This window comes from Mustelus asterias, chromosome 13 (genome assembly GCF_964213995.1).
Source record: "Mustelus asterias chromosome 13, sMusAst1.hap1.1, whole genome shotgun sequence".
Taxonomy (NCBI): Eukaryota; Metazoa; Chordata; class Chondrichthyes; order Carcharhiniformes; family Triakidae; genus Mustelus; species Mustelus asterias.
Window position 1 is genome coordinate 50,097,844 of NC_135813.1, and position 13,957 is coordinate 50,111,800.

The 13,957-nt window shown below is 48.3% G+C and overlaps 1 protein-coding gene across 1 annotated transcript in view; it reads left to right on the forward strand.

Moving 5' to 3' along the window:
• Positions 1 to 743: 743 nt before the first annotated feature.
• LOC144502606 (lipocalin-like) overlaps positions 744 to 13,957 on the forward strand; it is a 74,245-nt gene continuing 61,031 nt past the window's right edge. Inside the window, exons 1-4 of the mRNA XM_078226737.1 lie at positions 744 to 1,097; positions 4,029 to 4,168; positions 7,281 to 7,357; positions 8,596 to 8,709. Coding sequence (XP_078082863.1) covers positions 1,002 to 1,097; positions 4,029 to 4,168; positions 7,281 to 7,357; positions 8,596 to 8,709 — 427 coding nt within the window. The 5' untranslated portion in view covers positions 744 to 1,001. The remainder of the gene's footprint in view (positions 1,098 to 4,028; positions 4,169 to 7,280; positions 7,358 to 8,595; positions 8,710 to 13,957) is intronic.

Below are 13,957 nucleotides of genomic sequence, written 5' to 3' on the forward strand. Positions count from 1 at the left end.
TCCACACACACTGACTCTCATTGGGGTATATTTCCACACACATTGACTCTCACTGGAGTACAGGTTTCACACACACTTACTTTCACTGGGGTACAGTTCCACACACACAGACTCTCACTGGGGTACAGTTCCACACACCCTGATTCTCCCTGGGGTACAGTTCCACACACACTAACTCTCCCTGGGGTACAGTTCCACACACACTGACTTTCACTGGGGTCCAACCACACACACTGACTCTCACTGGGGTACAGTTCCACACACACTGACTCTCACTGGGGTACAGTTCCACACACACTGACTCTCACTGGGGTACAGTTCCACACACACTGACTCTCACTGGGGGACAGTTCCACACACACTGACTTTCACTGGGGGACAACCACACACACTGACTCTCACTGGGGTACAGTTCCACACACACTGACTCTCACTGGGGGACAGTTCCACACACACTGACTCTCACTGGGGTACAGTTCCACACACACTGACTCTCCCTGGGGTACAGTTCCACACACACTGACTTTCACTGGGGGACAACCACACACACTGACTCTCACTGGGGTACAGTTCCACACACACTGACTCTCACTGGGGTACAGTTGCAACATTAATGATTTTTTAATATCACAACCAGTGAAATTGACATTTTGTATTCACTGTCCATATTCATTAATATCCAACTGGTCTAACTTGCACTTTCCTGCTCAGTACCCAGGGAAAAGTCATTTCCGCAGAGCCCAGACGTTCGTGAGATGTTGATTTAATATGTGTGTGTGCTGAGATGGCTGTGAGACTAGGTCCTGTTTGTTGTGTGAATCTATGCGTGTTGTGCTTAAACCCACTTCCAGCTTGTGCCGTGTGAGGGAATTTAATTAATTTGGTATGTTGTGGTTTACTGTTGAGCTGTGCGATTCTCTCCTTAATAAATTCAAGCTCCCAGCTGGGAATGAATCAGAGGCATCTGTGAGAGTGTGTGGGACGCAGCAGTAACAGCAACAATGAACAAGATGGTGTTGTGTGCCTCTCTGGCACTGCTCTGTATTGTCCTGGTGACCGGGGAAATCCAGGTGCAGAGTCACTTTGACCTCGAGCAGGTACTTTCAGGGTTCTGGGATTGACTGCATTTCTGACTTGTCATTCTCTTCCTCTCTCAAGGTTATCTTTCAGATGGGTATTAGCTTTGTCTCTTTAGTTACTCCTCCTGTCCCTCATCCAATCAAGCCATGAATTTTCCACTGCCCTCACTCAGAGTGTAGCCATGGGGGAGGATGGCGTTTGACATTGCTACGGAAACCTTTCACCATGAGGGACATTTGAGCCACAAGTAAAGAACTGAAAATGAGGACAACGATGCACAAGACAAGAATGGGGTGAGCAATGAAGGGGTGAGTGGGTGGGTGAGGGGATAGGATGAGGGGGAGGAGAGGTTTGTCTTTAGGGTGTGATTTCATTGAGCTCCCCTGGCTTAGTTTGCTGTCTGTGATCTGTATTTGTGTAGTAACGTGAAAGATTATAAAGTTGATTATGTTGTATGAGGCTGTGAATTCAAGTGGGTTTCTCCTGATTTTGAGCATATATTGAAGCTTAGAATATCGATTCCAGATTTGAATCTCCCAGAGGTGATGTTAGTTCGACAGTTTATGTACAGTGTTAGGTGCCTGGCATTACCAAGGCGAGGGCAGTTCTGGGGCATTAATTGAACTTGGTATGCAGATGGGTGAAGCATGTGCTGCCCATGCCCAGTGCTTCTGGGTTTAACTGACCAGTGATCCTTGTCGTTTTCATTTCCATGGCAGCAGGAAAAGTTCACCCTGGCCTTGATCTTATCTTGCCATTAACCTGTTCGTCCAAGCCCCCTCTGATCATCCCCATCCCCAATTGGGACCACTAATCACCTTTTATCCTCTTACCACTCCTCTTCAATCCTCCCCCTTACCCTGATTGCCCCCTCTCTAATCCTCCCCCTCACCCTCTGACCACCCCTGTCCAATCCTCCCCCTTACCCTCTGATCGCTCCCTCTCCAATCCTCCCCCTTACCCTCTGATTGCCCCCTCTCCAATCCTCCCCCTTACCCTCTGATTGCCCCCTCTCCAATCCTCCCCCTTACCCTCTGATTGCCCCCTCTCCAATCCACCCCCTTACCCTCTGATTGCTCCCTCTCCAATCCTCCCCCTTACCCTCTGATTGCCCCCTCTCCAATCCTCCCCCTTACCCTCTGATTGCCCCCTCTCCAATCCTCCCCCTTACCCTCTGATTGCCCCCTCTCCAATCCTCCCCCTTACCCTCTGATTGCCCCCTCTCCAATCCACCCCCTTACCCTCTGATTGCCCCCTCTCCAATCCTCCCCCTTACCCTCTGATTGCTCCCTCTCCAATCCTCCCCCTTACCCTCTGATTGCTCCCTCTCCAATCCTCCCCCTTACCCTCTGATTGCCCCCTCTCCAATCCACCCCCTTACCCTCTGATTGCTCCCTCTCCAATCCTCCCCCTTACCCTCTGATTGCCCCCTCTCCAATCCTCCCCCTTACCCTCTGATTGCCCCCTCTCCAATCCTCCCCCTTACCCTCTGATTGCCCCCTCTCCAATCCACCCCCTTACCCTCTGATTGCCCCCTCTCCAATCCTCCCCCTTACCCTCTGATTGCCCCCTCTCCAATCCTCCCCCTTACCCTCTGATTGCCCCCTCTCCAATCCTCCCCCTTACCCTCTGATTGCTCCCTCTCCAATCCACCCCCTTACCCTCTGATTGCTCCCTCTCCAATCCTCCCCTTTACCCTCTGATTGCCCCCGCTCCAATCCTCCTCTTTACCCTCTGATCACCCCTCTCCAATCCTCCCTGTTACCCTCTGATTGCCCCCTTTCCAAACCTCCCCCTTACCCTCTGATTGCCCCCTCTCCAATCCTCCCCCTTACCCTCTGACCACCCGTCTCCAAACCTCCCCCTTACCCTCTGATTGCCCCCTCTACATTCCTCCCCCTTACCCTCTGACCACCCCTCTCCAAACCTCCCCCTTACCCTCTGATTGCCCCCTCTACATTCCTCCCCCTTACCGTCTGATCACCCCCATCTCCAAACCTCCCCCTTACCCTCGGATCACCCCTCTCCAATCCTCCCCCTTACCCTCTGATTGCCCCCTCTACATTCCTCCCCCTTACCGTCTGATCACCCCCATCTCCAAACCTCCCCCTTACCCTCGGATCACCCCTCTCCAATCCTCCCCCTTACCCTCTGACCACCCCCTCTCCAATCCTCCCCCTTACCCTCTGACCACCCCTCTCCAAACCTCCCCCTTACCCTCGGATCACCCCTCTCCAATCCTCCCCCTTACCCTCTGATTGCTCCCTCTCCAATCCTCCCCCTTACCCTCTGATCACCCCCATCTCCAATCCTTCTCCTTACCCATGGAGCGCCCCTCTCCAATCCTCCCCTTATTCTCTTTGTGCAGCATACACACTGGCATGAAGCAGTTGGATTGAATGGCTCATTTCCGTCTATTTTATCTGTCATTTGACCTTAGCAGAAATTCCCTGACAGTAATAAGTAGGGAATGATTATGATATATGAATGTAACACCATTTCTCTGTCTGTGATCTGCCATGACCTCCCGGGCTATGGGCCAGGTGCTGGAAAATGGGATGAGTCTCGTTCAATCTTTGTTGATCAGTCTGGACCCGATGGGCTGACTAGCCTTCTTCTGTTCTGTAAATGTCTATGAATCTATGAATCTTAATTCATTCAGTGACATGGGACCTAAACCTTGAAATGAAGAGGTATTTCAAGCGTCAGTCTATATAGTCTGGGCTAACTTTTCGACTGGTTTCTGAAGAGTGTCTGTGATATTGTTCGATTCACCTTTTGGGAGTGACACCCCCCCAGGCACCCCCCCACAGGCCCCTGTGTGTAACTGGCAAAAGTACTTGATGGCAATGGAGCTTTTAAATTCAACTATCCCAAAACATAAACTGTCAGTGATTGTACCTAATGTCAATAATTGCTCTAATGTCAAAAGCTCCATTTCTGTTCAGTTTGTAGGAAAGTGGTATATCGTTGGGATGGCTTCTGATGCACGATGGTTCACTACAAGGAAGCACAAGTTTACAATGAGCACAATTCTTATGAAGCCTGCCGAGAATGACAAAGTCGAGACGATTTTGACTAAAGTAAGGTAAGGTTGTTAAAGCTAAATATGGTTCCAGTGAAAACTTCAGAGAGAACAAAGCAATTGCCAGAATTCTTCAGTCCACAAATGTTCACTTTCAATGAATGTATCCACTTAAATTCAGAAGCTGCTTAGAAATGAATCTGTGAATATAAATTCCTGAAAATGGAATTTAATACAAAGAAGAATCAACATTAAGAATTTTCTATAGATAGAACATAGAACATAGAACAGTACAGCACAGAACAGGCCCTTCGGCCCACGATGTTGTGCCGAGCTTTATCTGAAACCAAGATCAAGCTATCCCACTCCCTATCATCCTGGTGTGCTCCATGTGCCTATCCAATAACCGCTTAAATGTTCCTAAAGTGTCTGACTCCCTTATTACTGCAGGCAGTCCATTCCACACCCCACTCTATCTATCCCCTTCATCATTTTATAAACCTCTATTAAGTCCCCCTCAGCCTCCTCCGCTCCAGAGAGAACAGCCCCAGCTCCCTCAACCTTTCCTCATAAGACCTACCCTCCAAACCAGGCAGCATCCTGGTAAATCTCCTCTGCACTCTTTCCAGTGCTTCCACATCCTTCTTATAGTGAGGTGACCAGAACTGCACACAATATTCCAAATGTGGTCTCACCAAGGTCCTGTACAGTTGCAGCATAACCCCACGGCTCTTAAACTCCAACCCCCTGTTAATAAAAGCTCACACACTAGACGCCTTCTTCACAGCTCTATCCACTTGAATGGCAACCTTTAGAGATCTGTGGATATGGACCCCAAGATCTCTCTGTTCCTTCACAGTCTTCAGAACCCTACCTTTGACCCTGTAATCCACATTTAAATTAGTCCTACCAAAATGAATCACCTCACATTTATCAGGGTTAAACTCCATTTGCCATTTTTCAGCCCAGCTTTGCATCCTATCTATATCTCTTTGCAGCCTACAACAGCCCTCCACCTCATCCACTACTCCACCAATCTTGGTGTCATCAGCAAATTTACTGATCCACCCTTCAGCCCCCTCCTCTAAGTCATTAATAAAACTCACAAAGAGCAGAGGACCAAGCACTGATCCCTGTGGCACTCCGCTAGCAACCTGCCTCCAGTCCGAAAATTTTCCATCCACCACCACCCTCTGTCTTCGATCAGACAGCCAGTTACCTATCCAATCGACCAACTTTCCCTCTATCCCACACCTCCTTACTTTCATCATAAGCCGACCATGGGGGACCTTATCAAACGCCTTACTAAAATCCATGTATATGACATCAACTGCCCTAACTTCATGAACACACTTAGTTACCTCCTCAAAAAATTCTATCAAATTTGTGAGGCACGACTTGCCCTTCACAAATCCGTGCTGACTATCCCGGATTAATCCGCATCTTTCTAAATGGTCGTAAATGTCAGAAAGGAATAGCTTGATTCATAGCCATTCCTTTTATACATGCAGAGACAGATCACTGGGGAAACGGGGACTAGTAAGTCAGTGGGACAGAGGATGTGGTCAGTCTAATCCCACTTTCCTACTCACTCCCCACACCCTTTATTATTTCACCCAGTCCAATCTCCCTCTCCCTTCACTCCCGGCACCCGTTAATATCTCACCCAGTCTAATCCCACTGTCTCCTTATTCTCCATCCTCTTTAATGTCCTACCCAGTCTAATCCCACTCTCCCCTCTCTCCCTGCACCCTTTAATAAACCAACCAGTGTAACCTGACACTTCCCCTCAATCCCCATGGTGGCACAGTGGTTAGCACTGCTGCCTCACAGTGCCAAGGATCCGTGTTCAATTCCGGCTTGGGTCACTGTCTGTGTGAGTGTGCACATTCTCCCCGTGTCTTCCTCCGTGTGCTCCAGTTTCCTCCCACAGTCTGAAAGACGTGCGGGTTAGGTGCATTGGCCATGCTAAATTCTCCCTCAGTGTACCCGAACAGCCGCTGGAGTGTGTGGCGACTAGGGGATTTTCATAGTAACTTCATTGCAGTGTTAATGTAAGCCTACTTGTGACTAATAAATAAACAAAAAAAACATATTGTTTAATATCCCACACAGTCTAATCTCCCTGTCCCACTCACTCCCCACACCCTTTAATATTCCACCCAGTCTAATTTCCCGATCCCACTCATTCCCCACAACTTTTAATATCCAACCCAGACTAATCTCCCTCTCCCACTCGCCCCCCCACAACCTTTAATATCCCACCCAGTCTAATCTCCCTATCCCACTCACTCTCCACACTCTTTAATATTCAACCCAGTTTAATTTCACCCCTTTTTAAAATTAATTTGCGGGATGTGGGCGTTGCTGGCTAGACCAGTATTAATTGTGCATCCCTAATTGCCTTGAGAAAATGGTGGTAAGCTGCCTTTTGAAATGCTGCAGCCCCTGTGGTGCAGATACAGTGCTGTTCATAGAATAGAATTTCGAATCACCACAGTGTAGAAGGAGGCCATTCGGCCCATCGAATCTGCACTGACTCAGCATTTTACCCAGGGCCTACATACCCACACCCTGCCCAATCCCATAACGCCTAATCCACTTAACCTATACAATTTGGAACACCAAGAGGCAATTTAACAAGGCCAATCTACCTAACCTGCTCCCTCCATAGGACTAGACAGACCACCGGGCGGCACAGTGGCACAGTGGTTAGCACTGCTGCTTCACAGCTCCAGGGACCTGGGTTCGATTCCCGGCTTGGGTCACTGTCTGTGTGGAGTTTGCACATTCTCCTCGTGTCTGCGTGGGTTTCCTCCGGGTGCTCCGGTTTCCTCCCACAGTCCAAAGATGTGCGGGTTAGGTTGATTGGCCATGCTAAAATTGCCCCTTCGTGTCCTGAGATGTGTAGGTTAGAGGGATTAGCGGGTAAAGATATGGGGGTAGGGCCTGGGTGGGATTGTGGTCGGTGCAGACTCGATGGGCCGAATGGCCTCTTCCTGCACTGTAGGGTTTCTATGATTTCTATGATTTCAATAAGACTCTGTTCCTCAGATTTAATAATGATAAGACTGAATACAATATGATTTCAGAATAAAAGACACCATTAGCTTTAGGGTTTAATAAGAGTCTCAAAATCTTCACAGTGTGTTAATAGTGTATTTCTATTTTTCAGGCGTGGAAAGTGTTTGCAGATAACCCTGCCCTACAGGATGACAGAACAGGATGGATACTTTGTATTTCACAGTGACCGTTAGTGCCCACTTTAATATCTGCTTCTCTGAGGTTTCACTTTAGTCACACCTGCCTTTCTTTGGTAATTGAGACGCTTGGTCCTGACTGATTTTCCAGTTCTGCCTGCCACGGGAATTGTAGCGAGCGAGGGGCGGACCACGGAAAGGTCCACTGACCTCGGGTGGGATTTTCCGGTTTCAGGGCAAGCGAGGCCAGAAAATTCCAGCCCAACTGTCCAAATTCAAACTCTGACTCACAACTTTATTCAGAAACAAATTGGGCCTTAGGTACAGAAGAGGCAAATCAAAGCACCCCCTCAGATTTGGTACAAGAGATGGTAATTCAGCTCCTTCGGCTGAGTACCTGGGATCAGGAAGAGGTCATTCACCTCCTCAAGCCTGTTACATTAGGACAGGAAGAAGCATTCAACTTCTCAAACTTACTCTACTCTAATTTCACTTACTCATATTACTCTAGTTAAATTTATGAATTATATATATTAATCAACTGGCTTACCCTCATTAAATAATTTCATTAAATACAAGGCTTTGATGAATCCATAGAATCCGTAGAGTAGAAATTCAAATCCCCACAGTGTAGAAGGAGGCCATTCAGCCCATCGAGTCTGCACTGGTTCTCTAGCTCTTATCCAGACCCATCTCCCCACCCTATCCCTGGAACCCTGCGCATTTGGCATTGTCTATGCACCCAGCCTGCATATCTTTGGACTGAGGGAGGAAACCAGAGCACCTGGAGGAAACCCACGCAGACACAGAGAGAAGATGCAGACTCTGCACAGACAGTGATCCAAACCAGGAATCAAACCCAGGTCCCTTGAGCTGTGAGGCAGCAGTGCTAACCAGTGGGCCACTGTGCCACTAAATGGATCTGTATACTCATTAAATCATTGTTCTTGTTAAGTTAATGGATTTGTACAGTCATTAATGTTTTGTGCTCTTTTTAAATAAGTAACTTTCCACTCTTGCTTAATACATGGATGAGAATTCCTGTTGGAAAATTAGATTTTAACTTTAGCTAGTAAATGGATTTGTATTTCTATTAAATATATCAATTCATACTCACATTCACTAAATAAATGGGTGAGTATTCCTTTAGATAAATCAGCGAGTACTCATGCTAAATAACAGAACTTCTTCAGAACTCTGTCTCTTTTTCCCCCACCCCTCACTCTATTCAAAATCTCTCTCCGTGGCCCAGCTACAACATTAATATTATATCTAAATGTCCTTGTTCAGGTTGGAAGTGCAACAATGATGTGTATGTGGTAGAAACCAACTATGATGAATATGCTTTGGTCCACAACACCATCATCAAAGGCCCAGAAGTCAAGACTCTGGTGAAACTGTATGGTAAGAAGTGCTGATTATTATCTCTCCTCCATTAAGTATGAGTAAAGTCTAAAAATAAATCAAAATGAAAATCCAGGGAACAGTGGTAATGTATAGAACAGATAATCCTCCGATTTGTACTAACCGGCAAAGTGAAAGCTGCACACAAGCTGCTAGTTTCTGTAATATATTCGGTCTGTAGCTGCATTAGGAGAGGTGGATTAGAGGCAGCAGCAGAAACACATCCAAAGATACTTTTCCTTGATACACAAGGTGAGATTTAGGAGAGCAGAGAAACTCCATCGCAGAGTTGTGAGACTGTGCAATTCATTTCCGCGGTTAAGTGCTGAGGCAACAACATTGTCGATTCAAATGGGCAGGTGCATGAAAGAAAATCAGAAACAAATGTGATCAGGATATGCTTCAAGACGCTGACTCCCACTGGGCTACAGTTCCACACACACTGACTCTCACTAGGGGACAGTATCACACACACTGACTCTCACTGGGATACATGTTCCACACACACTGGCTCTCACTGGGGTACAGTTCCACACACACTGACTCGCACTCAGGTACAGTTCCACACACACTGACTCCCACTGGGCAACAGTTCCACACACACTGGCTCTCACTAGGGGACAGTATCACACACACTGACTCTCACTGGGATACATGTTCCACACACACTGACTCCCACTGGGCAACAGTTCCACACACACTGGCTCTAACTGGGAGACAGTTTAACACACAGACTCTCACTGGGGGACAGTTCCATACACACTGACTTTCACTCGTGTACATGTCCACACACTCTGACTCTCACTCGGGTACAGTTCCACACACACTGACTCCCACTGGGGGACAGTTCCACACACACTGACTCTCACTGGGGGACAGTTCCACACACACTGACTCTCACTGGGGGACAGTTCCACACACACTGACTCTCACTGGGGGACAGTTCCACACACACTGACTCTCACTGGGGGGCAGTTCCACACACACTGACTCTCACTGGGGGGCAGTTCCACACACACTGACTCTCACTGGGGGGCAGTTCCACACACACTGACTCTCACTGGGGGGCAGTTCCACACACACTGACTCTCACTGGGGGGCAGTTCCACACATACAGACTCTCATAGAACATAGAACAGTACAGCACAGAACAGGCCCTTCGGCCCACGATGTTGTGTCGAGCTTTATCTGAAACCAAGATCAAGCTATCCCACTCCCTGTCATCCTGGTGTGCTTCATGTGCCTATCCAATAACCGCTTAAATGTTTCTAAAGTGTCTGACTCCACTATCACTGCAGGCAGTCCATTCCACACCCCAACCACTCTCTGCGTAAAGAATCTACCTCTGATATCCTTCCTATACCTCCCACCATGAACCCTATAGTTATGCCCCCTTGTAATAGCTCCATCCACCCGAGGAAATAGTCTTTGAACGTTCACTCTATCTATCCCCTTCATCATTTTATACGCCTCTATTAAGTCTCCCCTCAGCCTCCTCCGCTCCAGAGAGAACAGCCCTAGCTCCCTCAACCTTTCCTCATATGACCGACCCTCCAAACCAGGCAGCATCCTGGTAAATCTCCTCTGCACTCTTTCCAGCGCTTCCACATCCTTCTTATAGGAGGTGACCAGAACTGCACACAATATTCCAAATGTGGTCTCACCAAGGTCCTGTACAGTTGCAGCATAACCCCACGGCTCTTAAACTCCAACCCCCTGTTAATAAAAGCTAACACACTATAGGCCTTCTTCACAGCTCTATCCACTTGAATGGCAACCTTTAGAGATCTGTGGATATGGACCCCAAGATCTCTCTGTTCCTCCACAGTCTTCAGAACCCTACCTTTGACCCTGTAATCCACATTTAAATTAGTCCTACCAAAATGAATCACCTCACATTTATCAGGGTTAAACTCCATTTGCCATTTTTCAGCCCAGCTTTGCATCCTATCTATGTCTCTTTGCAGCCTACAACAGCCCTCCACCTCATCCACTACTCCACCAATCTTGGTGTCACCAGCAAATTTACTGATCCACCCTTCAGCCCCCTCCTCTAAGTCATTAATAAAAATCACAAAGAGCAGAGGACCAAGCACTGATCCCTGCGGCACACCGCTAGCAACCTGCCTCCAATCCGAAAATTTTCCATCGACCACCACCCTCTGTCTTCGGTCAGACAGCCAGTTACCTATCCAATCGGCCAACTTTCCCTCTATCCCACACCTCCTCACTTTCATCATAAGCCGACCATGGGGGACCTTATCATATCTCACTGGAGTAGAGTTCCACACACACTGACTCTCACTGGAGTAGAGTTCCACACACACTGACTCTCACTGGAGTAGAGTTCCACATACACTGACTCTCACTGGGGTACAGTTCCACACACATTGACTCACGCTTGGGTACAATTCCACACACACTGACTCTCACAGGTGTACAGTTCCACACACGCTGACTCTCATACGGGTACAGTTCCACACACATTGACTCTCACTGGGGTACAGTTCCACACATGCTGACTCTCACTGGAGTACAGTTCCACAAACACTGACTCTCATTGGGGTACAGTTTCACACACAGTGACTCTCAGAAGGGGACAGTTTCACACACACTGACTCCCATTTGGCTACAGTTCCACACACACTGACTCTCACTGGGGGACAGTTTCACACACACTGACTCTCACTGGGGTACAGTTCCACACACGCTGACTCTCATATGGGCACAGTTCCACACACGTTGACTCTCACTCGGGTACAGTTCCACACATGCTGACTCACACTGTAGTACAGTTCCACAAACACTGACTCTCACTGGGGTACAGTTCCACACACATTGACTCTCACTGGGGTACAGTTCCACACACACTGACTCTCACAGGGGTACAGTTCCACACACACTGACTCTCACAGTGGTACAGTTCCACACACACTGACTCTCACTCGGGTACAGTTACACACACATTGACTCTCACTTGGGTACAGTCCTGTACACACTGGCTCGCACTCGGGTACAGTTTCACACACTTTGATTCTCACTGAGGTACAGTTCCACACACACTGACTCTCACTCGGATATAGTTTCACACACACTGACTCTCACTGGGGTACAGTTCCACAAACACGAACTCTCACTGGGGTACAGTTCTACATACATTGACTCTCACTGGGGTTTAGTTCCACACACACTGACTCTCACTGGGGGACAGTTCCACACACACTGACTCTCACTGGGGGACGGTTCCACACACACTGACTCTCACTCGGGTACAGTCCTGTACATACTGGCTCGCACTCGGGTACAGTTTCACACACTTTGATTCTCACTGAGGTACAGTTCCACACATACTGACTCTCACTCGGGTATAGTTTCACACACACTGACTCTCACTGGGGTACAGCTCTACACACACTGACTCTCACTGGGGTACAGTTCCACAAACACGAACTCTCACTGGGGTACAGTTCTACATACATTGACTCTCACTGGGGTTTAGTTCCACACATACTGACTCTCACTGGGGTACAGTTCCACACACACTGACTCTCACTGGGGGACAGTTCCACACACACTGACTCTCACTGGGGGACGGTTCCACACACACTGACTCTCACTGGGGGACAGTTCCACACACACTGACTCTCACTGGGAGGCAGTTCCACACACACAGACTCTCACTGGAGTAGAGTTCCACACACACTGACTCTCACTGGAGTAGAGTTCCACACACACTGACTCTCACTGGGAGGCAGTTCCACACACACAGACTCTCACTGGGGTACAGTTCCACACACATTGACTCACGCTTGGGTACAATTCCACACACACTGACTCTCACAGGTGTACAGTTCCACACACGCTGACTCTCATACGCGTACTGTTCCACACACATTGACTATCACTCGGGTACAGTTCCACACATGCTGACTCTCACTGGAGTACAGTTCCACAAACACTGACTCTCATTGGGGTACAGTTCCACAAACAATGACTCTCACTTGGGGTACAGTTCCACAAACAATGACGCTCACTGGGGTACAGTTCCACACACAGTGACTCTCACTCGGGTAGTTTCACACACATTGACTCTCACTGGGGCTTAGTTCCACACACACTGACTCTCACTCGGGTACAGTCCTGTACATACTGGCTCGCACTCGGGTACAGTTTCACACACTTTGATTCTCACTGAGGTACAGTTCCACACATACTGACTCTCACTCGGGTATAGTTTCACACACACTGACTCTCACTGGGGTACAGTTCCACACACACTGACTCTCACTGGGGTACAGCTCTACACACACTGACTCTCACTGGGGTACAGCTCTACACACACTGACTCTCACTTGGGGACAGTTCCACAAACACTGACTTTCACTGGGGTACAGTTCCACACACAGTGACTCTCACTCGGGTAGTTTCACACACATTGACTCTCACTGGGGCTTAGTTCCACACACACTGACTCTCACTGGGGTACAGCTCGACACACACTGACTCTCACTGGGGTACAGCTCTACACACACTGACTCTCACTGGGGGACAGTTCCACACACGCTGACTCTCACTTGGATTCAGTTCCACACACAGTGACTCTCACTCGGGTACAGTTTCACACATATTGACTCTCACTGGGGTTTAGTTCCACACACACTGACTCTCACTGGGGTACAGTTCCACAAACATTGACTCTCACTCGGGTACAGTCCTGCACACACTGGCTCTCACTCGGCAACAGTTTCACACACATTGACTCTCACTGGGGTACAGTTCCACACATACTGACTCTCACTGGGGTACAGTTTCACACACATTGACTCTCACTGGGGGACAGTTCCACACATACTGACTCTCACTCGGGTACAGTTTCACACATATTGACTCTCACTGGGGTTTAGTTCCACACACACTGACTCTCACTGAGGTACAGTTCCACACATACTGACTCTCACTTGGGAACAGTTAGAACATAGAACAACATAGAACATAGAACACTACAGCGCAGAACAGGCCCTTCGGCCCACGATGTTGCACCGACCAGTTAAAAGAAAACTGTGACCCTCCAACCTAAACCAATTTCTTTTCGTCCATGAACCTATCTACGGATCTCTTAAACGCCCCCAAACTAGGCGCATTTACTACTGATGCTGGCAGGGCATTCCAATCCCTCACCACCCTCTGGGTAAAGAACCTACCCCTGACATCGGTTCTATAACTACCCCCCCTCAATTTAAAGCCATGC